Source organism: Boleophthalmus pectinirostris, unplaced genomic scaffold (assembly GCF_026225935.1).
Source record: "Boleophthalmus pectinirostris isolate CB_2022bp ecotype Guang Dong unplaced genomic scaffold, ASM2622593v1 HiC_scaffold_18, whole genome shotgun sequence".
Lineage (NCBI taxonomy): Eukaryota > Metazoa > Chordata > Actinopteri > Gobiiformes > Gobiidae > Boleophthalmus > Boleophthalmus pectinirostris.
The window spans coordinates 1,956,427-1,981,754 of record NW_026571133.1 but is presented as its reverse complement, the minus strand read 5'-3'; the positions used below and the strand labels follow the sequence as shown (position 1 = coordinate 1,981,754).

The 25,328-nt window shown below is 39.1% G+C and overlaps 1 protein-coding gene across 1 annotated transcript; it reads right to left on the bottom strand.

Moving 5' to 3' along the window:
* Nucleotides 1–4,685: 4,685 nt before the first annotated feature.
* LOC110164041 (NACHT, LRR and PYD domains-containing protein 12-like) lies at nt 4,686–24,557 on the bottom strand. The gene is made up of 12 exons (XM_020929053.2): nt 24,167–24,557; nt 23,284–23,310; nt 19,112–20,801; nt 16,775–16,948; nt 15,034–15,207; nt 13,068–13,235; nt 11,759–11,926; nt 11,489–11,659; nt 10,789–10,959; nt 9,417–9,463; nt 7,746–7,924; nt 4,686–5,222 (listed from the first exon to the last, which is right to left on the bottom strand). The coding sequence occupies exons 1-12, from the start codon at nt 24,435–24,437 to the stop codon at nt 4,854–4,856; spliced, it is 3,609 nt and encodes a 1,202-aa protein (XP_020784712.2). The 5' UTR covers nt 24,438–24,557; the 3' UTR covers nt 4,686–4,853.
* Nucleotides 24,558–25,328: the final 771 nt, after the last annotated feature.

Here is a 25,328-nt window from a genome sequence, read left to right as displayed (position 1 = left end):
AAATAACCACATTCCGGATTGGGACGGGGCTCGGGTCATTGGATCGGAAAACAACAAATTTAAACGCTGGAAATCAGGAAACGAGGCACGGACAGCGTTAACCGTGGTGACGGAGCGTTCCAACTTTCACACACCTGGGACACCCTCCTCCTGAGAACATCGGGCGACGGAAGGTGTGGTCAGTCTGAGTGACCTGACCACACCTACAGGAAGTAACAACAGCTGAAATACACGTCACCACCAACACCGGGGACAGTTCTGAATATGCAGCAGCAGCAGAAACATGTCAACAAGGTAAAAACACTTTACTGTATTGTCTTTAAAAAGAACCCAAAAAGGTAAAACTGATCATTTGTTTGAATTTTAGGGAAAAGTCAGGGTCAATATGATCTTTGATAAATAAAAAAAAAAAAAGGCAATATTGCATTTATAAACTTGGATGTGTCAGTCTGCAGGTTAAGTCTCAGTTGTGACTGTAATAGATTTAAAATAAAGTGTAAGAGAACAGGTTACATACAGTTCCTTTAACCATAAACCAGGACAAATCATCTGCATTTTCACTCCTAAAAGAGAAAACTTTTCCACAGAATTCTGACCCGTCCTCCACCCCGGTGATCTGATTATACATTTACTAACTTTTAATATGATTGTGCTCCTTACCGCAGTCCGTATGAAGCGTACTCTGTGTTTTGGCTCCACTTTATAAACACGTCTCTTGGCTCAGCTGTGGAGTTGATTGGCACTGGTCCTGTTCTCTGCTCTGAGCTGTTATCAGTCTGGAGGTCACTTCACAAAGTCACAGCGAGGCCTGACAAATAAAACACAAAACACAAGAGCGTCTGGGAACAATCCAAGAGCGAAAACCGCACCTGTCTCTTCTGAGGTGTGCAGTAATGAGACCAACCCCACTGTGTAACCTTAAATAAAAACAAACATTAAACTTTCATTATGGATATTTTTATCGCATTAAAAAACTTCCTTACTGTGTTTGAGCTTGCATCTCCATAAACTTGACTCAAACAGCGCCCGGAGGAGAGCCTCAACTTGTCCGTCGCCATGGGAATTTTATTGCTTTGGATCAAATGTTACACTTCATCATGACATAAAACTTTTGAACATCCTGTTTCAGTGGATTCAACCAGACGATGAGTTGAATATTACTATTTATATCACTTTTTCACTCACTCCGTCTTCTCCAAGGAGATGGATCGCCCGGAATGTTTCACAATATGGCATTAAACCTGTTTATGTTGCTGTCTATTTATTCAGTTAAAAGGGTTTATCGATTTAAAACAAACTACTTCAAGTGTTGTGCAGAGTATTTTGCAACGTCTCAAACTTCAGGAGCCGGACATCCACTCATACCTGATCGATAGAACTATCCCCGCCCCCGAGAGACTCTGAAATCTGCTGAAATCCTCCAAGACTCTGACTCGATACAGACAGAACAGCGACTCTTCCTGCAGGAGACATGCGCAGAAGACACGGGAGAGACGAGCGCCAAGGAAGATGCTCATTTGTTCGTGTTTTTGCGCTTCATACACAAACCCTCCTCATGGTAAACACACGAAGAAATGCAGATGAGCTGTTGAAGAAGGAAACAGAGCTGGTGCACGTGAGCTTGACAACAGTGATGGTGAGATTTTGGCGACGGCAGCGTGACAAACTGACTCAATGTAAAAAGATGACAAAAACTTTCAGAGGCGATAAAAGCAGCCGGCCCGAACTTGAAAACGTTCTTTAAGATGTGGACACCTGCAGCTTATATTCAGGTACGGCCTATATATGTAAAATTTTTTAATTTAGTTAAAATTGAATTGATGCGGCTTATATTCAGGTGTGCTCAATAGTCCAGAAATTACGGTAGTTAAACTTTAATTCTAATAGTTATATTACCATACAGGCCTTTTAATCATATTTAAAATCACATCACATGGAGAGTTTTAAATCTCGTCTTAAGACCCACTTTTATTCTCTGGCTTTTAACACTGCGTGAGTTGTGTTGTCCTCTGTGTTTTTTATTTATTTTTATGTGTTTTTATTGGTTTTATTGATTACATTTATGTATATTATTTATAGGTTTATTTATTTCTATTCTATGATTTTGTTTTTATTTTATTTTACTGGTTTTATTTTATTTTACTGGTTTTATTATTTTAAGATTAGTATTGTTTTATTAGTTTATTTTATCATTTTATTATTGTTGTTATTATTATGTATTTGTGCAGCACTTTGGAAACTGTCTGTGAAATGTGCTATAGAAATAAAGTGGATTGGATTGGATTGGATATCTAATCTATTCATACGTTTAACTATCGTGCAGACAGTACTGATACAGTGGCATCTACATGTATGTCTATAGTTAAATATTCAGCAGTTACCAGGGAGACACAGTGCACACGTTAGCAAACACTGTCAAAAATGTTTTAAGATTGTCTGAAAACTCAAGAAAAAATACAAAATGGATAAAAAAAAACTACATATTTTCAAAGGCTTGTGATCAATACGAGTGTTCAAGATCCCGTTTAGGAGTTTGATTTTCAACAAAAAGGTGAGAGTGATTGTACTTTTATGTTTGAGAGACTTTTAAAACAGCACAAATCATCTCATCTGATGTAGTTCTAACTACAGACGGCTCTTTCTGGTTAAAAAGTGCTAAAGTAAAAATTAACTTTAAAAAAAAACTTCACAATTTTCTTTATTATTATTATTATTATTATTATTATTATTATTATTATTATTATTATTATTATTATTATTATTATTATCATATTTTTTTGTTACAACTCTAGATTTTTTGCATGTGTCTTTTTTTTTTTTTTTTTTGAGCAAGATAAAACTAAATCAACAACACTAACAAAAAACAACAACACAAAGACAAGGATATGTACATGTACATATTTTGGACCTGGTTCTCAAAAGGAGTGGGATGAATTTAAAAAAAAAACTTATAATGTCCTACTCCAATTGTTTTGCATAATCAAATGATTGACACTTTTTTTTTTCACGTTTGGAGTGCTTACCTGTCGTATGCATTTCATAAATACACACAAACATATATGTGAACAAATGCATTTATATGTATAAACACATACATACACACATATGTACACACACATGCTCACATACACATACATACACATACATACACATACACATCTATGATATACAGTACATACACGCAAAAATATATATTTGTTTACTGTCATACAAACTAACAATAATACCGTATTTTCTGTACTATAGGGCGCTCTGGATTCTAAGGAGCAGTCATTGAATGGTCTATTTTCAAACTTTTTTCACATACAGCCCTGGAAAAAATAAGAGACCTTGCTTCCTTCTGCTCTGACAATGTTTCCCAACTCTGAGGACTGTTTTTTTTTCCCAGCAGGACAATGTTCAACACCGCACATCTCAGTCAATCAAGGTGTGGATGAAGGACGACCAGATCAAGACCCTCTCATGTCCAGCCCGATCCCCAGACATGAACCCACTGAAAACCTCTGGAACGTGATCAAGAGGAAGATGGACGGTCATCAGGGTTATTCCACCAAATATTGATTTTCTGAACTCTTCTTAAGTTAAAACATTAGTATTGTGTTGTTTTTAAGATGAATATGATCTTATTTTCTTCACATTATCTGATCTCTGAAAACATTGCATCTTTTTTGTTATTTTGACCATTTGTGATTTTCTGCAAATAAATGCTCTAAATAACAATATTTTTATTTGGAATTTGGGAGAAATGTTGTCAGTAGTTTATAGAATGAAACAAAAATGTTCATTTTACTCAAGAACATACCGTATTTACCGGGCTATTAGACACTCTCTTAAGCCTCTAACCACTTCAAAAAACCACCGCGTGTCCCGCAATCCAGAGCGCCCTATACACGAATCCACTTGGGTGTCCCAGCACGACTTCAGTAAACTACAAAGCCCCACCACCCGCAGAACACACAAACACACGGAGCAGACAGCGACCGCACAGCGAAACACACCCACAGACACATTCATCACTCCACACGACGAGGAACGGAACAGAGGAACGAACTGAAAAAGCGAGTGCAATGTGCCACTTCTAGACACGACTGAACAACTGAGTCACTGCGAACACGCCGACAATCCGTTGGTCCCAGACTGCACCCTCCGTACACGCCACAACTGAACAAAGCCCAGAGTCACCGTGAACGAACAAACAAACAAAACCACTGACTCATCCAACTGTTGTATTTCCTTTAAAGTCCGGTGCAGTTCATTTGTGAAAAAATTTCAAAAATAGACCATTTAATGACAGTGCATCTTAAAATCCAGATCGCCTAATAGCCTGTAAAATACGATACCTATAAGTAGTAAAATCAGAGAAACTGATCATTTTGCAGGTCTCTTATTTTTTTCCAGAGCTGTATAAACCACAATGGACTTTAAAGGAAACACAACAGTGTGATGGGTGAGTGGTTTTGTTTGTTTGTGGCGTTCACGGTGACTCTGGGCTTTGTTCAGTTGTGGCGTGTAGGGAGGGTGCTGTCTGGGACCAACGGATTGTCGGCGTGTTCGCAGTGACTCAGTTGTTCAGTCGTGTCTAGAAGCGGCACATTGCACTCGCTTTTTCGGTTCGTTCCTCTGTTCCGTTCCTCGTCGGCGTGGAGTGATGATTGTGGCCGCGGGTGTTTTTCGCTGCGTGGTCATTGTCTTCGCCGTGCGTGTTTGCGTGCGCTGTGAGTGGTGCGGCTTTGTAGTTTACTGAAGTGGATTCGTGTATAGGGCGCTCTGAATTGTGGGGCGCGCAGTCGTTTTTTGATGGGGTTGGAGGCTTATGAGTGCGCACAAAGTTTATCGTCCATGATCGTACAAAGTCATTCACTCTGTAGCGGGTTGACTAACGTGGCCGAGCAGTCGTCCTCCTCCATGCCAAACCCGGGGTACAGAGGCTCGGTGAAAGTGCTGTTAAACGTGTACACATGCTTGAGTCTCCCTGAGCGGAGGCTGTAAAAGGACAGAGTACCAGCGGGGCAGTCCAGGTACACGCCCACCCTCCGAGGCCCTCCTCTCTGGGCTGGTATCTCCTCCTTCTGCCCGTCGTGGTAAGCGCTGTAGTAGTCCTCACAGCAGTATAAGCTCCAGGACTGGTCTGTGGAGCCAAACCCGCACAGGTGGTACCCGGCTCGTCTGCGAATGCCCCTCTGAGCGACGGCGATGTCCACCCAGCGCCCGGTCCACTCCACCTGAACAGAGGCCGGGGTCAGTACATAGTCTATACAGCAGAGGTGGGACCAAGACGTTGTTTTGCAAGTCTCAAGTACATCTCAAGTCTGAGTCCGAGTCAAGTCCCAAGTCAAATACAGGCAAATCCAAGTCGAAGTCGCCTGCTTTGAGCTTCAAATCATTTCAAGTCTTTAGTTTAAACCAAATAACCTAGCTGTGTCTTCGCTCAATTTCATTTCTCTCCAGCAACTAGGTCAGGAATCAAAATACAATACACAGTTCGCAAAAACCTTAGAAGTACAAGTTTGGGCACCAGCCAATCAGCGAAGAGTCATATATTCTGTGTTGTCAACGATTCCCAAGATCGAGGATTTAAAGCCAGAACAAAGAGAATGTTTGGTGAATTTTATCAAGGTAATAGACATTATTGTCCTTCTTCCTATGGCACAGGTGTCAAACATAAAGCCCGGGGGCCAGATCCGGCCCTCCAAGACCTTTAATGTGGCCCTTTGGTGATTTTCTACTAAAATATTTTAATTATATTTTCTATTAAAATATTGTTAATTTTCTGTGGTGTTTATCACAGCAGCGTCTCCAGTGTCTCTGTACGTGGCCCCTCCCACCAGAGCAGCACAAATGAAGACTTGTCTCTTTCCAAACGCTCTTAAAGGACGATCGTTTTGACTCTTGACCGTGACACCCTCATCAGAAAAATATCAAAAATGAGAAAAGTGGAGCCGAGTGCAGGATTTTACAAGAAAAACTGACTTATTCCTATTTGCATACAAGTTCATGTTAAAACATTGTTTTGAAATTGAATTTTTCTTAAAGTTTCAGGTTGTTCATAATATTATAATATTATAATAAGAAAGAGTTCATCAATTAAAAAAGATTTCTGTAATAGATTTGTGTTTCTCTGCACAAATATTTGAACTTATTGTTATTTTTGGGGTTTATATGCCATGAGTTTTCTGATCCGGCCCCTTTGGGATCAAAGTAGGTTGGATACGGCTCCCGGAACAAAATGAGTTTGACACCCTTGTCCTATGGGATTTGGGAAAAGCTCAATATACCAGCGGCACATTACATACATCACTACCAAATAACAGTGATTAGTTAAATGATAAAAAGTACCTGCCTACCATCGAGCGAATGAATTCTAACACTCCAAGGTCAGACGGTTTCTACGAAAAAGTAGCACAATAGCCTCCACAAAATATCGCAATAAATATCGTACTGTGAGATGTATATCGTGAAAATATCGTACAGAGAGATTTGGATATTGTCACATCCTTAATCGTGAGCCTCCACACCATATCCCAATAAATATCATACCGTGAGGTTCAAACAGTGACAATATCGTATCGTGAGACTTGGATAAACTTGGATATCCACACCCCTAGTGATATCGTATCGTCAAAAGTCTCATAATAATACTGTGGGCTGTCACAATATATCGAATTACAAGCTCCTTTGCTTAAATACACGGTTTTATAGTAGCAACAGCTTATGAACGTCGAAAACTACACATCCCATGATTCATTTCAGCACAGACAACATGAAGAAATACGTATTTTACTTGAATTCTTGGGATTATAATGGAAAAAATTCACACCGAAATCTTGTCAAGGTATTTTAAAAGCAAAAAAGTGTCATCTACATTTATATCAGCCTCTTCAAAATATCACAATAAATATCATACCGTGAGATGCATATCGTGATAATATCGTACAGAGAGATTTGGATATTATTACATCCCTAATTATTTTGTATGGGGCTGCTGCTTTTAACAGTAAATAAGTTCAATACGGATGATAAAGCCTTTTGAAAGCCTCCAGAGAATGAAGGCAGTGTGACTTGTTGGTCACATGAAAACTGAACATTTTACACAAATGAATCGACTTTATGTTATATTTAATCGGCAAAACTTTTCTCAAATTCTCTCTTGACGTTAAAGGAATTCCCATTTAACCAGAAGTGAAAGAAAGCACGATGTAGGCGTATTCAGAGACATAAGTGGGCGGAGCCAAATAAGGTTAATATCTTTATTCGATTTGCAGCCGGTGTTACAGCCCCAGGCCTCTAGTTTGTTGACTTGTTTTGTGTGTGTTTTAATTTCTAAATTCTAAATTACTAGTACATGTTTGACTTTGTTTGTGTTGAGACACTTGTGTAGTTTAGTTCTGTTTTGTGCCTTTTTCATTTGTCACTCCATTCTGTTTGTGGGTTTACGTGGTTTTACTTTGGGTCATTTGTGATTTATTTTTTGTTGTGTGTCCTTTAGTTTAATCACTCTTTTTTTTTTTATAGACCTGTGTGACCCGTTTTTGGCACAAAACTCGTTATATGTTAATCCTGTTGTTTTATTTCTTAGTTTGGGTTATTTTCTGTTCATATTTTACCTAGTTTTGTTAATTTACCTTTTTACATTCCCGTTAATTAAACATAACTTAATTTATTCCATTCTCCGCCTTGTTTTTTTTTTTTTTTGTTACTTCCACGACCCTAGCAAGCTGGGTCGTAACAGTCTGCATGAGTCGTACCTCCCAGTAGTGCTTGTGGGTGAGAGCCTGGTGACACAGGACTTGGCCCACGGTCTCAAAGCGGTCCGGATGGTCTGAGTACGGTTGAGATTCTCTGAGCCAGGAGACCCTCCTCCCCTCCTCTGAGACCAGCAGAGACTTATGGGCTGTGTCCCTGTTCAGGCTCAAATCACATGCATCTGTCAGGAACACCACAAGGACAACTTTATTATTATGTGCAGTTTTACATTTAGATATTGAATTAATCACATCAATAATCAGAATACACTAGTAAGAGTGAGATCACCCACGAGGGGCAGGAAAATCCATGTATCTTTCAATCATTCATTTTTCAAAATAAAACCAAAAACAAGAAAATGAAAAACAACTAATTTCTTCCTCCAAAACCAAAATGAAAAAACTGATAATGTTTCATTTTTTTTATTTTTCGATTTTCTGTTTAAATGAATAATGGCAAAAACGGATAACAGCTTCCCGTTTTCGTGAGTTAAACTGTGATGCTGGACTTTTGCGCCGCATACGGTCTCACTCCGGGTCTTAGTACCGGTCTGGTCCTGGTCTCAGTCCTGGTCTCAATCCTGGTCTGGTCCCAGTTTGGTCCCGGTTTCCTGATCACCCAACAGTCTAAGCGGGCGCACATCCAGGCCAGTCCCGACACTCCTGGTTCAGTCCTGGTTTAGTCTTAGTTCAGTTCTGGTTTAGTCCTGGTTTAGTCCTGGTTTAGGACTGAGACTGGGACTGGACTAGGACCAGGACAAAATTATTTTTGTCTCATTAATATTCATAAATGCACAGATGTGATCTACAAATAGTAATTGCTTTGTACATGTGTTTTGATATCAACAAATGTAAATTTAATATTTATAATTTAGGTCGTTTACAAATAGATGTGTATTTGTAAATATATCTATTTTCATTTGCAAAAAGAAAAAAAATTACATTTGTAAAACTGAAAATTCTGTTCGTAAAATTTGTTCCGTATTTGTGGATCACCAGTTACACGAATTCACAGACTGTCTGTATTTGTGGTTTTCACAAAAAGACTGTCTCAAAAATACGTCATAGAGGAAATCTGTGAATCCACAAATGTGAATCACATTTTAAAAACAGAATTTTCAGTTTTGCACGTGTAATTTTTTATTTATATATTTTATTTTTTTGCAAATGAAAAAAAAAAAAAAAAAAAAGAAATACTACAAATACACATCTATTTGTAAAGACCAAACTAAAAGACAAAACTAAAATTTCATTTGCATTTGCTGATATCAAAACATGTGTACAAAGCAATGACTATTTGTAAATCACCCTCTGTGCATTTGTGAATATTAATGAGACAAAAAAGAAATTCCAGAATTTAATGAACTTGACTAATAACAGATATTTCTTACTGTAAACAGTTTGGGTGTGTTAGTTTCCTGTAGTTAGCGCCTCTCTTCAGACAGATATAAGGTGTCTGAACCAGAACTCTGTCAGAACTGAAGAAGCTACTTGAATGAGCGGCAAAGTTTTATTTCAGTATGATGTGGTATGAAAAGTTTGTGGACCAAAATTACATAAGATTTTATCATTTCTAATCTTAAACTATGATGCAAAAATTCAGGTATGACAAACCCTAATGTGTAGTGACAGCGATTATAAAAATGAGAAGACTTTTATTATTTTTTTACTTACATTTTTTCAGTGCTGATTTGATATAACATTCTCCGTCAGGCTCCAAACTGCAGAGACATGGAAAATAATTAAAAGATCACATTTCATCAGCTTTGTGTTATATAAGTATGTGATCTAACAAAGCTAAATGTGCAAAAATCTAGACATTTTAATTAAGCCACAAAGGGAAGATTTTTATAATTTTGTTTCCATGCAATATAAATTAGCTCAGAGGTCTCCAAACTTTTTCCTCTGGTGAGCTCCTTTACAAATCGAAAATGCAAGAGAGCTACTCATTTCAGCGGTTGCAAGAAATTGAGAAAGTACAGGAGCCATGACAAGCCTCACACAGGGTACACTTAGATTATTACAAAACATAAACCACTATCCATTTATACATGGATCCCGAATTTTGGACTCCCGGTCATCGTGCAATGCATACTGAGAAGGATCATCTGAAAAAGGGAGCATCAAATTGTCATGTTTGATTTCCCAGTGGGATGCGTCTTTTGGCAAAGTCGATCTTTTCAAGTCTTTTGAACCGTATCACTTTTGTTTCTGGTTCTGATATTGTCATATTTTAGTTATGGGATTCGGACATTGTAATTGTGTGGTTGTTGGATCCTAACAGCGGAAAACGGGCTTCAGAAGGTTGCGAACTCCATAACTGCAAATGGGAATCAAAGCAAAATCCCAATCTCTCGCTCAACCTTGGTTACGAATGTAAAAAGTCAACGCTAAAGCGAAAGGCGCCAGCTGTTTGCCAAGAAACACCTTCCACTGCAAAGAAACCAAGACGTGATGTTGCTGTAAAACCACAAGAACAAGAAAGTGCAGCTCAGTCTGTTTGTCTTCTGCACCGCTCGCTGAACAAACGGGATTTTTCTTTGTTGGCGCTCCACATACAAAATGTTCACCGCAAATGTGGGATGATGGCTTAGACAGCCAGAGGTTTCCTTTTTGGTCCTTTCTGTGGATCAATCCGGCACATCGTCTTCACCTTTCACTATTTTTCAATTCTGTTGGGAAGGGAAACAGTTTGAACGGAGATTTGCAGTCACACACATCTGATTCCCTTTTGCATTTATGGAGTTCGCAAACTTCCGAAGCCCGTTTTCCGCTGTTTGAACATCCAACAACCACACAATTACGATGTCCGAATCCCAAATCTAAAATATGACAGTATCAGAACCAGAAACAAAAGCGATATGGTTCAAAAGACTTTGACAATAGACGCATCCCACTGTAAAAACAAACATGGCGATTTGATGCTCACTTTTTCGGAGGATCCTTCTCAGTATGCATTGCGCGATGACCGGAAGTCCGAAATTCAAGATGCATGTATTAGTGTACAAGTTAAGCATAAAAATGACACTTCAGCATATTCCTTTACCGGAGAATGTTGAGTTTAGTGGCTGGGTCGTGCAGATGAGCAGACAGCAGTTCTCCTGAGTCCTGGAGGTGGTTATAGCTCAGGTCCAAGTGTTTTAATTCAGAGAAACCAGAACTCAGAGCAGAAGACAAGAAGGTACAGCTTTTACCAGTGAGTCCACAGAAAGACAACCTGCAGATGGAGAGGGGAGAGAGAGAGGAGAAAAGATGAACAGGTGAAAGTCGCATATATATTGTAAAAAGTGCATGATTTGATTAGAGTTATTCAGTAGATGTCATGTTTCTCGATCAGTGAACGTCACATTTTATTTGCGTTAAAGTACCAGCAGTACCAGCAGGAGGGTACTACAAATCTTCCATCTCTGAAGTGTTATCTGAGTGGAACTATGACACCTGAGTGGATGTGCACCAAACACAGCTGAGTGAAAAGCAGAGGACCTGGTACAGCTAATGGATGGGGCTCCAACCAGAGACTTTTTCATTTGCAGTTCAAGGCTCTCGGTCCTTATGTGACTCTTGAGCAGCGAGTGGGAGGGACCTCGATCTGAACCTGAGTGGTGTTTTATTTTTGTTTTTTTGTTTTTTTCCTCCATGTTCAAGCACAAGAGCGAGTGTCCACATGTGGCACCCGGACACAGAGGGACGGATGTGAAGAGCACTTCTGTTTCGAGAGGTTTAATTAAAGATGAATCATTTTTTACCTGAGCACCTCCAGTTTACACGGTTGGTTTGAGAGGCCGTCACAGAGGAGCTGGATTTCAGGGTCCTGTAGGTCATTCCCGCTCAGATCTAAGTTCTTCAGTTCAGAAGAGCCACAGCTCAAGACCGAGGCCAGATCTTCACAACAAGCATCAAGGTTACAATCATTTAACCTGTGGAATTAACAGAGACGAGAGAGAAATTTTTTTTTAGTACAAAATGATCTCTTACCTCATGTTGACGATGTTGATATATTTATGTTTGTTCAGTACCTGAGAGAGTGCAGTTTACACAGTGGACTCTTGAGGCCCTCACACAGAAGGTGAAGGTTTTGGATGTCGTTCCCACTGAGGTCCAGCTCCTTCAGAGGGGCAGAGTCCGAGCCCAGAGCTGAGCCAATCACAGGGCAGCATTTCTGAGTCAGACCACAGCTGCTCAGTCTGGGAGGAAAGTATTTTAAAAATGTGTTATTTTTCTGAGTATCAGTACTTTTACAATGTAGTATCTAGTTTTAGTATTGACAAGTATCTGGGCATTAATTCTTTTGACATCTCTAATTTAAAAAAAAAAAAAAAAAAGTTCTAGTTAACAACCAATAGATGGCAGTATTCTCATGGCTTTGGAGCTAGAGTCCAAGCAGCTATTTTAAAGTGGTTCATTGTTTTAGAATGAGTTTTCAGATTTTTCTCTGCAGCTCAAATAGTTCAAACTTGGAAGGCCTCCTCCTGCTTGTCTCCATGGAAAATGTTGTTCCTTTGGCTGTAATAAAGTAGGCAGGCTGGCGCAACCTAGAGCTTCGGCTTAAATTCATTTCTGTCTGGAGACTAGGTCAGGAATCAGAATACAATAGACACGTTTGCAAGAACCCTGGAAGATGTAGATCATGCACCGATCAATCAGTGAAGAGCTGAACCAACCCGAGCTGCCATAGCAGACTGTATACACTATCCTCCTTTGGACTTCCTTCGTCGAATACAAACTTTACATTTTTTACTGCACCTTTAAGTCGCAAGTTCATCTCGCAGAAATGACAATGAACGTTGACAGACATGTTCACTCTCTGCTTTGTTTGCGGTTGTGCCGGAAATTACTTGGACACCACCGATCATTCCGGCGCATTACATACGTCACGACCAAACAGCAGCGATTGGTTAAATAAAAAAAGTACCCGCCTACTGTCGAGCGAACGAATCTTAATGGTCAGACGGTGATGAATCAGGCTAATAATAAAGCACAGTATGGCATAAAACGTGTCTATTTTGCGGTTTTAACTTTCTGTTACCATGGAATAATGCAGCTAGCATGACACCTCTAGAAATTTGATTCAGAGTAAACACTAATTGCATTTTTGTCCTTTTTTGTCTTGTTTCATCATTATTATATCAAGTCCTATATATGGTCCTATTTCAGACCTGCTTCAGATCTGCTGGTACTCACATATGTATCCTGATTTAAATGCAAGACCATATATTATCTTAGGTGGTATTTGGTGTAAAAAAATGAGATCAGCTTTGAGGTGCTGTAACTCATATCACAGCACTAAACATATACAGACATACTGTACGTAGCTTTTGTTCTCACCTGAGAGTCTCCAGTTTGCAGGAGGGGCTGGTCAGAGCAGAGCTGAGCTGAGTCACTCCACTGTCCCTCAGGCTGTTGTGGCTCACATCAAGCTCTTTCAGATTCTGTGAAGATAAAATCGAGGCCAAATCTGCTCCACATTTGTCGTTTAACTTGCACTGGTTCAGTCTGTAAAAATCATAAAATAAAAATAATGTTATACACTGGCATGAATAATTTAGACATGACAGAATGATCCTTACATTAATCATAGTCACTCACTATTCTATTTTACCTATATCTAAACTTTAAAGGTGCATTGTGTAACTTTTCTAGTGGTGAGTCTGTCAAATGCTTTTCTCCATGGCAATGTTATTACTTTCTCTGGAATGTTTTACTGATTACTAAATGGCGCCAGACTAGTTTAGTGGAACATTCTAGGCAGAACAGTGACATATCCATAGAAAGAAGCTGGTGATGGACCTCTGCAAAACTGACTTTTTTTTTTTGAGCAGGGATCACCAAACTAAGGCCCGTGGTCCGACTCCAGCCCCTCTGCCCCCCAACACTTGAAATGGCCCTATGAGGCAATTTTATTTAATTATTTCTTGGCAAATAAAAATATGCTGGCATCTTGTATTTTGTTGACTTTCTTAAATTTTAAAAATGATATTTATATGAAGTATTTATATGTAAACAATTATATGACTCATCCGAATTTGCCACTTAATTCTCCCAGGATTGTTGCATCACAGGCAGAAATCCAGTGCAATTTTTAAATCCAGAAATGATCAGCAGACTGTTGAAAGCATTTCTGCCATTAAGTCATTACTACTGAGCCTGCCTTTATAGGCGAGTTTCAGCTGACGTCATTGTTATTAAAAGCCCGCGTTGCATGCTGGGAAATATTTTGGTCAGAGGCAAGAAACACGGTAGCGTCAAACACAGTGCGTAACCTCGTGTATTTATCCCCGATAATGGTAAATTCCTGCTGCATTATCGAATGCACAAATAGAAGCACGGAAGAAGGAAAATGTTTTCGTTTTCGTATTCCGAGTGAAAAGAACCGCTAACGGCGAATTAAATTACTTTCAAACATTCGCAGAGCAAACGTAGAAGATCCGAGCAAACCGTGGACTCCAACAAGTTCAACAACACATCGAGACTCTTGGAGGTTTTTCATCTTTTCTGCTGTGAATGGCCCAGGAGTTTCCACCAAGTCATTGTGGATATCGCCAAAGTGAATATTTGTCCAGGTAGTTGGTGATTCTGACCAGAAATTTGGTTTGGTCCACCTTTTGTCGGGGTTGAAAAGGGTGATTTGGCTCCGTCGATGCTTATGACCAATTTCTGGTCAAATGGTCTTGGGTCCTCTGCCGTTAGAGTGGATAAATAACCGGGATCAATACCCTTTACGTGCTTTCTCGCTCCGTCCGTCATGTTGAATTAGTGTTTATTGCCGCCGACCAAAATAATTCCCAGCATGCAACGCGCGCTTTTGTCAACAATGAAACTCGCCTATAGTCTGTCCCTTTTTTAGCTTTTTTTTTTCACCATAATAATTCCCTGCTGGTAGAAGGAGCCCTACACCAGTGATTTACTAGTACATCTTGAGGACTTGATTTTTGTTAACAAGAGAGAGGAATGTCTACATGATGTGATTATATACAGATACCTGCCCACATATAATGGAAATCACAAACCCAAAATAATGGACACTAATTCCAAAACAAAAGAGGAAATACTGTGATGAAAATGGAGAAAAGCACTTTACGATGAACTATATTTCTAACTGAACTATTGCACATATAAAGGTCCAGTAAAATCCACAAACAAAACTAAACAACAGTGAAACCAAATTAGAGTAATAGATTAAAAAGCAATAAAACTATACAGACCATCTAATATTTTTTGCAATTTTTTCATGATATATTTTGAGATGGTCTGTAAATTAGATACACGTTGGTGAGATGTAAACACTTTGTACCTGAGAGTTTGCAGTGCACAGCGCTGTTGTCTCAGTCCTGCACACAGAGACTTTAGTCCAGACTCAAGGAGCTCGTTCAGACTCAGGTCCAAGAGTCTTAGTCTGGTCCAGTTCAAACTCAGGACCTCGGCCAATATTTCACCACATCCAGACGTCAGCTTACACTTCTGCAATCTGAAAGAAAGATCATTAAATTTTTTTTTTTTTAAATACCCACAAAAATGCAGAACTGTCACTTGAACTGTGAACTCTACTTCTTCATAGGAAAGATTACAATACAAGATAGTTCCTTTTTTACATTTTACATGTTTTCAGAATTGAAAATTATAGATTTTTTTGTGTATTTCCAACCTATATGTACAATGTATAGCATAATATTTTGTATACCGTATTTTTCGGACTATAAGTCGCACTTTTTTCATGGTTTGGGTGTTTCCTGTGACTTACACTCCAATGTGACTTATATATTAAAATTTTCACACTGACAGCAACAAGAGGCTCTAGTCTTGTGTGTCAGGATCTGCTGCTCCTGTGTCACTGTCACTTGGTGCCCTATTACACATGTCTCCTGCTTGTGTCCTGCTGAAAGTAGTGAAATATGCAGCCTAAAACGATAACCAAGCAGTAGAAAGAAAGTTTGGAGTGAGCGAGAAACTTGTGAGAGACGGGCGGAAAGCAGGGATGGAGAACACAGCTTCACGGCAACCAGAAGGGTGCAATTGTAAGTCACTGAATGGATGGACAAAGCCTGGACTTCAGTGACACTGAAACCATCCTGTCGGGATTCAGAAAGACCAGAATAATTCTAACTGGAACTGATGCTGAGTCTGACGACAGCGACACAGAAGAGGAAGCAGGCGTCTGTTTACCTCCAGAGGTCGCGGAGTTGCTCAGAAGTGACACCGAGGATAAAGAATTGAATGGATTTAGTGATTTGGAGTGAGATGGAGAGTTTTTTAAACTTGTTCTGTTCTGTTGTTTATGTTATAGTTTATCTGAAGAACTGTTCATATGTGAGGTTAACAGTCTGTTGTTCTCTCTTCTGTTGTTATTACTAGAACTTGACTTTCAAGATGAAATGTCAGTTCCTGGTCTCTGATTTTATAAAATAAATTTCCCCCAAAAAGTGCAACATATAGTCCGGTGCGACTTATAGTCCGAAAAATACGATAGTTTTTGTTCATATTTTTAGGCAAGTATAGCTTCAGTTTAAAGGAATTTTATCACAGTTAGGTCACTTTTCAGTAGAATAAGACATTTTCCTTCTGTCAAGTGCAATAAAATTTGTTCTCTCAACATGAAAAAATACAAATTTGTGAAGTGTCAATCCTTCATTAGTTCAGGTGCATTGTGTGATTTTCTGGTGGAGGGTCCGTCAAATACTTTTCTTCATGGAAATGTGATTGCTTTGTCTGGAATGTTTCACAGTATGGCATTAATCCTTTCTATCTTCATGGAGACCAAACCAGACCAAGGTACAGGTCAGATCTGTGGAGAGGCGACCCCACTCACAGTCAGGATGTTTGTTTTTCTGGGTATTTCTGAGCTATAAAACCACCTGAATAAATATAACGTAGCGCTGTCACACTGTGGAACATTCCAGGCAGAGTAATGACATCTCCATAGAAACAAGCAGGTGTTAAAGCAAGTTAAATACATTCTTGGATTCAATAAATTTATTCTATACGATGCAATTGAAGCACATTTAAGACAAATCAGTACCTGTCTACTCTTTAAATACCTGAGCATCTCCAGTTTGCAGTTTGGGCTCTTGAGTCCCTCGCTCAGTCTCTTCAGGCCTGAGTCTGTGATGGAGTTTTCACTGAGGTCCAGCTCCTTCAGACGAGAATCCGAGGAGGAGAGAGCCGACGCCAGAACAACACAAGACGATTCAGTCAATTTACAGCCATCCAGCCTGAAGAAAACACAGAGCACAATCAGACCCACTAAAGTAAGCATTTTAGTTAGATCTGAACCTGTAAAGAAACTATTCATCATCAGTATAATATTATAGTTAAAAGGCCTGATGTGTCTGACTTTTAGTTAAAACTCAAAATATAAGACTAAATGAAATCGCCTATGCATGAAATATATTCTCATTTCCTTATTAATTTTAGTTTCATTTAAGTCAACAAAAATGTTATGGAAATACTGGTGACCAAATCTGTAAGATTTGCCTAAAAGCCGTTATGTAAATAGGCCTGCAATAGTTGATCATATTGAACTGCTTGATTGACAAGAAAGTGGGATAAAACAGGTGTTTTAGCTGCAATGGAAGTAATTTTTTAACGGGGGTGCTGTGCAGCTACCAAGCTAGCAGTGGGAAAACCTGACGTTAACAATGTCACTTCTGTAAACCTGCATGTTTAGGTCTTAAAATAATTATAATTTATAAATTATTAATAAATTTATAATAAAAAAAATCTCCCCCTCACCACTAGGGGGTACTGCAGTATCCCCAACACCCCCGCTTCCTGCGGCCCTACATCCTATCTAACAATTTTACTGCAAATGTGACAAATTTGAGCTTTGTGGTCAAAAACTGTATGCTGCCTCTAGTGGTGGCTACTACAATTTCAAGTAGTATGTGATATCACGCAGCACTGATTACAGCCAGGTGTTTCTGATTACAAACACACTACACGGGTTTGAAGTGTGGTTACCTGTTCAACCAATCACAATGTTCCTTATACCTCCAGACTCAATCTCCACTTTAGTCCTCCAGGTATAGACCTTTTGCGGAACTTCCGATAAATGGTTTTCTGTGGCAAAATATCTGAGGAAATGCCTCACGTATTTTCCACCAGCTTCATAAATCTGCCCCATCACCAAATCATCATCCAACAAAGTCCACAAAGGATAAACATTCTAACATGAAGAATTTATCCCGAAAAAAGACGAAAAACGTAAAGGCGAACAACAACGACTCGTTAGTGAACTACTGAGCAAAACTAACATTATGGCCACGAATAGCATAAGTAAGATGTTATTCATTAATAAGTAACTTGTTAACTCAGATTCTAGAAATAAAATTAAAAATCTATTTCATGATGTAGATATTGGCATAGATAGATAAATTTGTGCAGTTCGAATGTTACAGATGTTTACAGATTTCATGTCTCACAATCAAACTACATAAATCTCTCTGTCTATGCTAATATCTACATCATGAAATACATTTTTAATTTTAATTGCAGAATCAGTCTGAGTGAAGAAGTTACTTGTGTTTTATTCATGACCATAAAGTTTGTTTTGCTCTGTAGTTCACTAATGCGTCGTCGTTGTTCTTTAAGTTTTCGTCTTTCTTCCCTTGATAGTTGTGGATAAATTCTTCATGTTAGAATGTTTATCCTTTGTCGACCTTGTTGGTTGAAGATTTGGTGATGGGGCAGATTTATGAAGCTGGTGGAGAATACACCAGACATTTCCACAGATTTTGTCATAGAAAAGCATTAACCAGAAGTTTTTCAGAAGGATTTTCTGAAAAAGTGAAGCATCAAACCGCCGTGTTTATTTTCCCAGTGGGATGCGTCTATTGTCAAAGTCGATCTTTTCAAGTCTTTTGAACCATATCACTTTTGTTTCTGGTGCTGATATTGTCATATTTTAGTTTTGGGATTCGGACATCGTTAATTGTGTGGTTGTTGGATGTCCTAACACCAGAAAACAGTTTTTTGTTTGCGAACTCCATCAGATCTGTGTGACTGCAAACCTCAAGCCGTTTTCCGCTGTTTGGACACAAAACAACCACACAATTACGATGTCTGAATCCCAAAACTAAAATATGACAATATCAGAACGAGAAACAAAAGTGATATGGTTCAAAATACTTGAAAAGATCGGCTTTGTCAATAGACGCATCCCACTGGGAAAACAAACATGGCGGTTGTTTGATGCTCACTTTTTCAGAAAATCCTTCCCAGTATGCATTGCGCAATGACCGGAAGTCAAAGATTCTTGATGCATCTTTCTTACTGGGTGGGATTTCCAGCCGTTGCCCAGTTTAGCGGCTCTATTTGAAATCTGATCGTGGCAGAGTTTTAACTAACACAAACACAAGCGCATGGCGGTTACTCACAGAGCTCTTGTGGACGCCGTGATCGTTGCTTTCAGATTAACCACACCCTCTTCTGACTTGACGTACTTCTTCAGGTCAAACTCCTCTGTCGCCTCCGAGGTCATGAGTTCAAAGTTCAAAGTGGACCACTGCACCGGGGTTAGTCCTTTGGCTGCTAACCGTCCCGAATTCACCAGAGTTTGTATTTCCTGCACTAAAGAATCATCCTTCAACTCCCCAAGGCATTGGAATAGGTTTGTGTTTACATCTGGGTCCTCTTTGATTTTTTCCTTGATGAATTCGATAGTTTGAGCTGTTTCGCTGTTTTCTTGACCTAAATCTACGATCCCAGCCAGGAGTTCTTGATTTGAATTTAGCGATAACCCAAGCAAGAATCGAAGAAATAGGTCCCAGTGGCCGTCGGCGCTCAACAACGCCTTTTCAATCGCACTTTTGTGAAAGCTAAACATGGATTTTGGTAGAAATTTGTTGTACACCTTCTGGAAAAATCCAAGTAGGACATTTTCTTTTCTTTGCGAGTACGAATGGTGCACGAACAAAGCTGCTAAAAACTCTTGCACGGTCAAATGTACGAAGGTAAAAATCTCTCTTCTTCTTCGACCCTCCATTTTGAAAAATTCTGTGCAAACGTCGGAATAAACAGCTGCTTCTTTTATGTCAATATTGCATTCTTTCAGATCGGATTCGTAAAAGATCAGACTGTCTTTCTCAAGCTGACGGAACGCCAACTCCGCCAGCTTCAAAACGGTGCCGCTGACATCGTTCAAATCGTTTCTATCTCGTAATTTGTCCGTTTGGCATCGCAAAAGTTGCACGTACATCTCCGTTAACGTGCTTGGGAACGTTTTGGTCAAGTTCGCGTTATTCGTGGCTACCGTGACTGTTATCGAGCAAAAAACGGGAATTTGACACATCGCGTAAAGACTTTTGGACGACTTCACGTGGTTAATTAGTTTATTAGCGCTACTCTCGTCAGGTATGCGCCTCCTAAAATATTCCTCCATCTTCTCCGTGGTGAAACCTTTGATTTCGGTCCACTGCTGCACGTGTTTTCTCGGTATGACGTTAGCGGCGGCGGGTCGGGATGTTATCCAAATCAAAGCGTTGTTTAGCAAATCTCCGGTTAGTAAATTCGTGACGAGCACATCCAGCGACGCCACCTCCGTCTCATCTCGTAGTACTTTGTTGCGCTTAAAATCCAGCGGTAAATTTGTTTCATCCAAGCCGTCAAATATAAACAAAACCTTCAAGTCCGCTCCGAGAACTTGCATGGATTTGGTTTCGGGAAAAAACTGATGTAGAAGTTGCATTAAACTGTAGCTTTCTTTACTAACTGGATTTAACTCGCGGAATGGGATCGGGAAGAGTAAATTGATGTCCTGGTTGTTTTCGGATTCTGCCCAACTTAAGGCGAACTTTTGGGCGCATACGGTTTTGCCAACTCCTGGTATTCCAAGAGTTATTACGGTTCGGATGAGCTTGTCCTGGCCTGGTTTCGCCTTAAAGATGTCGTTAACTTCAATAGTGTTTTCATTCATCGCCTCGTTCAATCCTCCTTCGATAATGTGCAGTTTTGTGTAGATTTTTTTCAAGTAGATGCTCTTGCCTTCCTCCATGTTTCCTTCATAAATGTTTAGGTATTTGTTTTTCAGTGTGAATTTGAGTTTTTCGCTGACTGTACAGAGGTCATCTGAAAGAGAAAGTAAAACAAAAAGTTCAACAAACAGATAAAAATGCAGTGCTTCCTGTATTTACTTTCATTTTGGTATTTTTATGGCATCAGCTCAGTATTTTTCCCACATCAATATGCCAGCATTTTCTACAGCTTTAAAAAGTTCAATGGTCAAATACGTCACCATGTTTAACCAAATACATTTTTTATATTGAGGGGTTGTTGGTTTAACTCTTCAACTATTGACTTTGAGCTTCAAATGAACTTTTTGAAATTAATTTGTATGTACAGTGAGTGTGTTGTGTGTATAGTGAGTGTGCTGGTTTTATGTACATTTGTGTGATTGTTGCTGTACTTTTCCTTGTCCTGTAGATGATTTCACATCAACCTGCCAAGGGACAGAAGATGGAAATTATAATCTTTACATATTTACATTTTAATCTTCATTCATATGTGCTGTCATTTTACAAATAAATACATAAGAAGAATAAGAACCTCACTTCCTGTGTTTACTTTCATTTTTATGGTGTCAATGTGGGAACAATACACCTTTTAATAACATTTATTTTATTCTATTTTAGTAATAGTTTGCAGTTTGTTGTATGGTTTTAGTGAAGATCAGAGTCTTGTCCTAAGGTTTTGGTTAAGTTTAATGTATGTTTTGAATGATAATGGTTTAAGTTTAGTAAGTAAGTAAGTAAGTTTTTTATTTATATAACACTTTTCACAGGCATTTGCCACAAAGACGCTTTACAGAACATTCATTCAGTTTAGGGCTTTGATGTAGGGTTTATATAAGTGTTATGGTTAAGGTTATCTCGGGGTCTTGTTCACGAGTGAGGGGAGGATGGAGCGTGAGATTGACAGGCGGATCGGTGCAGCTTCAGCAGTGATGCGGTTGCTGTATCGGACCGTTGTGGTGAAGAGAGAGCTGAGCCAAAAGGCAAAACTCTTGATTTACCGGTCAGTCTTCGTTCCCACCCTCACCTATGGTCATGAGCTCTGGGTAATGACCGAAAGGACAAGATCGCGGATACAAGCGGCCGAAATGAGTTTCCTCCATAGGGTGGCTGGGCACTCCCTTAGAGATAGGGTGAGGAGCTCAGTCACACGGGAGGAGCTCGGAGTAGAGCCGCTGCTCCTTCACGTTGAGAGGAGCCAGTTGAGGTGGCTCGGACATCTTTTCCGGATGCCTCCTGGACGCCTCCCTCGGGAGGTGTTCTGGGCATGTCCCACTGGGAGGAGGCCCCGGGGAAGACCCAGGACACGCTGGAGGGACTATGTTTCTCGGCTGGCCTGGGAACGCCTTGGGGTCCCCCCAGAAGAGCTGGAGGAAGTGTGTGTGGAAAGGGAGGTCTGGGAGTCCCTGCTTAGACTGCTGCCTCCGCGACCCAGCTCCGGATAAGCGGAAGAAAATGGAATGGAATGGAATGGTTAAGGTTGTATGGTTGTGGCCACACCGGCTTGTTAAAACCTGATCTCATCATATCTCAGTACTTGGATGGGAAAACACTGGGAAAATCACGAGCCACAGTGGGGTGCTAGTCGCAAAAAAAAAAAAAAAACTGCTGTTGTGTCCTTAGGCAAGGCACTTCGCCCACATTATGAAAGTGGAGTGTGCATGAGTAATGGGGTGGTCGGAAGAGCCCATGGTGCAGATTGGTAGCCACACTTCTGTTAGTCTGCCCCAGGGCAGCTGTGGCTAGAGCAGTAGCTCACCACCACCGAGTGAATGAATAATGCTCTGTAAAGTGTCTTTGTGACATATGTCTGTGAAAAGCGCGATATAAATAAAATAAAAACTTACATACTTAAGGTTAGTGTTTGGTTTGGAGATTATGGTTAAGGTTAGGGCCAGCGGGAGGGTTTTAGGTTTACTTAAAAATATATAAATACATATATTAATTGTGCGAAAACGGGGCTATAGAAACATAGAGCTCTTTTTTCAAAACTCAAGGGATGTAACAGCAATCCCATAAAAACAAAGGTGTCAACAACTGTTACAAGATATACAAGTAGCAATATAGAAGTAGTTACTCTATACACAATACATAGTACAGTGCACAATACACTTTTAGTTTACAAAAACTTTGTTCACATCTTTTCCACATCTTATTTGAAAACATTCTCTATCTTAATATAAAGTATACAAAGAAGTATCTTGTTCCTTAATGCTTAAATAAAAGTAAACAGGAAAGTGTTTATGTAATAAATTTACTTTACATGTATATTTTAAAACTGTAACTTTTCTGGTGGAGGGTTCCATGGAGATTTTATTGCTAATTTGTCTAAAATGTTACACAGTGTGCTTATCCATCTCCATGACGACAAGGAAGGAGTAAACCCCCCATCAGAAAATGTATAGTGCATGTTTAAACGTTGCATGTGTTTTAACGTTGCCGTAAGGAAGTGGGGATGTATAGGGACTGTAAATATATTTAGATTCTCTGTTCTAGTCACTGTACGTACAACGGTTAATGCTTTATTTAAATGGTCTCACCTTTGCCTTGAGCTTGGCCACTTGGCACTGATAAAACACAGATAAAAGGTTATTATTAGACATTGGAACTGCAATTTAAATTACACCTTCTGTTTATTTATTAGCAGTGGTGGAAGAAATACTAAGTAAAAGTACACACACCAGAGCAAAAAAAATTAAAAGTTAAGTTGATTTTCTCATGTGATACTTAAAGTACCTATTTAAAAATGTACTTAAAGAGTAAAAAGTAAAGGTATTTCATGCAGATTTTGAGATCTGATGAAGATTTGTCCTGAATCTCGTCATAAGAAACAACTGAATCAGCTGTTTGTTTGTTTTTCCAGCTGTTTTTGTTATTTTAATGTTTTTGTTTGCTCAAATTATGACCCGCAGCATTTTTAGCAGGTCTCAAATAATAATGAAAAATACTTTTACTTTTCAGTCCAGTTAAAGTAAGTATCCAGAAATGTACTTAAAGGTGCACTTTTTAGTTGGGGATATGTCAGCTACTTGTCTCAAAAATGTCACTGCTCTGCCTGGAATGTCCCACAATATGACTTTAAACAGCTCTACCTTACATTTATTCAATTACAGGTGGTTTTAGAGCTCAAAAATACCTAAAAAAAAACAAACAAAAAAACCCAGACATTCTGACTGTGAGTGGGTTTGCCTCTCCACAGATCTGACCTGTAACTTATTCTCCATGAAGATTTAAAGTTTTAACATCATACTGTGAAACATTCCAGACAAAGCAATAACATCTCCATAAAGAAAAGCATTTGATGGATCCCCTACCGGAAAAGTCACACACTGCACCTTTAAGTCTTGTACTTTACTTAGTATTTTACTACTTGCACTTTGTTTCCTTCCACCACTGTTTATTACACTGTATATTACACCTTACCTTTTGAACATTCCTCTTTAAGTAAATCCACTTTGTATTTAAGCTTCATTTTTGTCAGAACCTCCACCGTAACCGCAATCGCATCATTTAGTCCGTAGGTGTCTAGAAAAACATTCACCGTTTTTGTCCTGTTAGCTTCTTCGAGACACGATCTGGACACATGTGGGTGATTTTGAAGAGTATTACTGTAAAGATACCACTGAAATGTACTTAACTGATCAGACGTCATGTCCTCCAAAGTGGCAAGGAGCAGCTCCTTTACAGTCCCCATTTTGTTTGTTCAAAATGCAGTTAATATAGAAAATTAGTCCCCATAGTTTTCTCAGTGTCAGAAGAGAAAATGAAATGAAAAAGCAGCCTCCCTTTGCAACTTGATGCGTGGAAACTGTGCTGTAGGACTTCCTGGTTGTTGGTTAAACACTGATAGACAAAACACTGCGCAGAAAGAAAATAAAACCACAAGACCAGATAATTGCATAATATGAGCCCTGTAAAGAGAAACTACAATATATTTTAGAATCTTTTTATTTTCTTAAATCTTAATATTTTCAATTCCAAATTTTAGGAAGAAATGTGGAGTTACATATTTTCAACAAATGTTTTAAGTGCTTAAATGATGAGAAATAATTAGTGCTATAAGACTTCCTGGTTGATTTTACACTGACACACACAGGTCCATTACAGTAAACTACCTTTGTCATTCATTTACATTCTCCACAGAGACAAGCAGGTTCAGTCAGGTGAGGCACACTGTAAACATTTTCACCGTGAAATTACGGTAAATTATTGGCTAATAATTGCATTAATTTCACGGCAATTTGCTGTAAATATTTTCACAGCAATTTACTGTAATTAATTCACAGCATTTTACTGTAATTATTTCACAGTAATTTACCATAAAACAACAACACTTTACTGTAAATTCACAGTTGCCATGTGGGTATGATAGGGGCGGGCAGGAGTACACTGTAAAACATGTGTAAGAGAATAAATGTCTTTGAATTCACATTAATTGGGTTCATTAGAAGTCTGGGAATTTTGGTTAAACATAAAGGATATGTTTGCATTTTCCAGTCAACCAAAGCAAGCAAAGACAAAGAGGTGGTGATACAATATAAGGCAGGAATCAATGTTGGTTTTGTTGAATAAAAATAAAACAGCT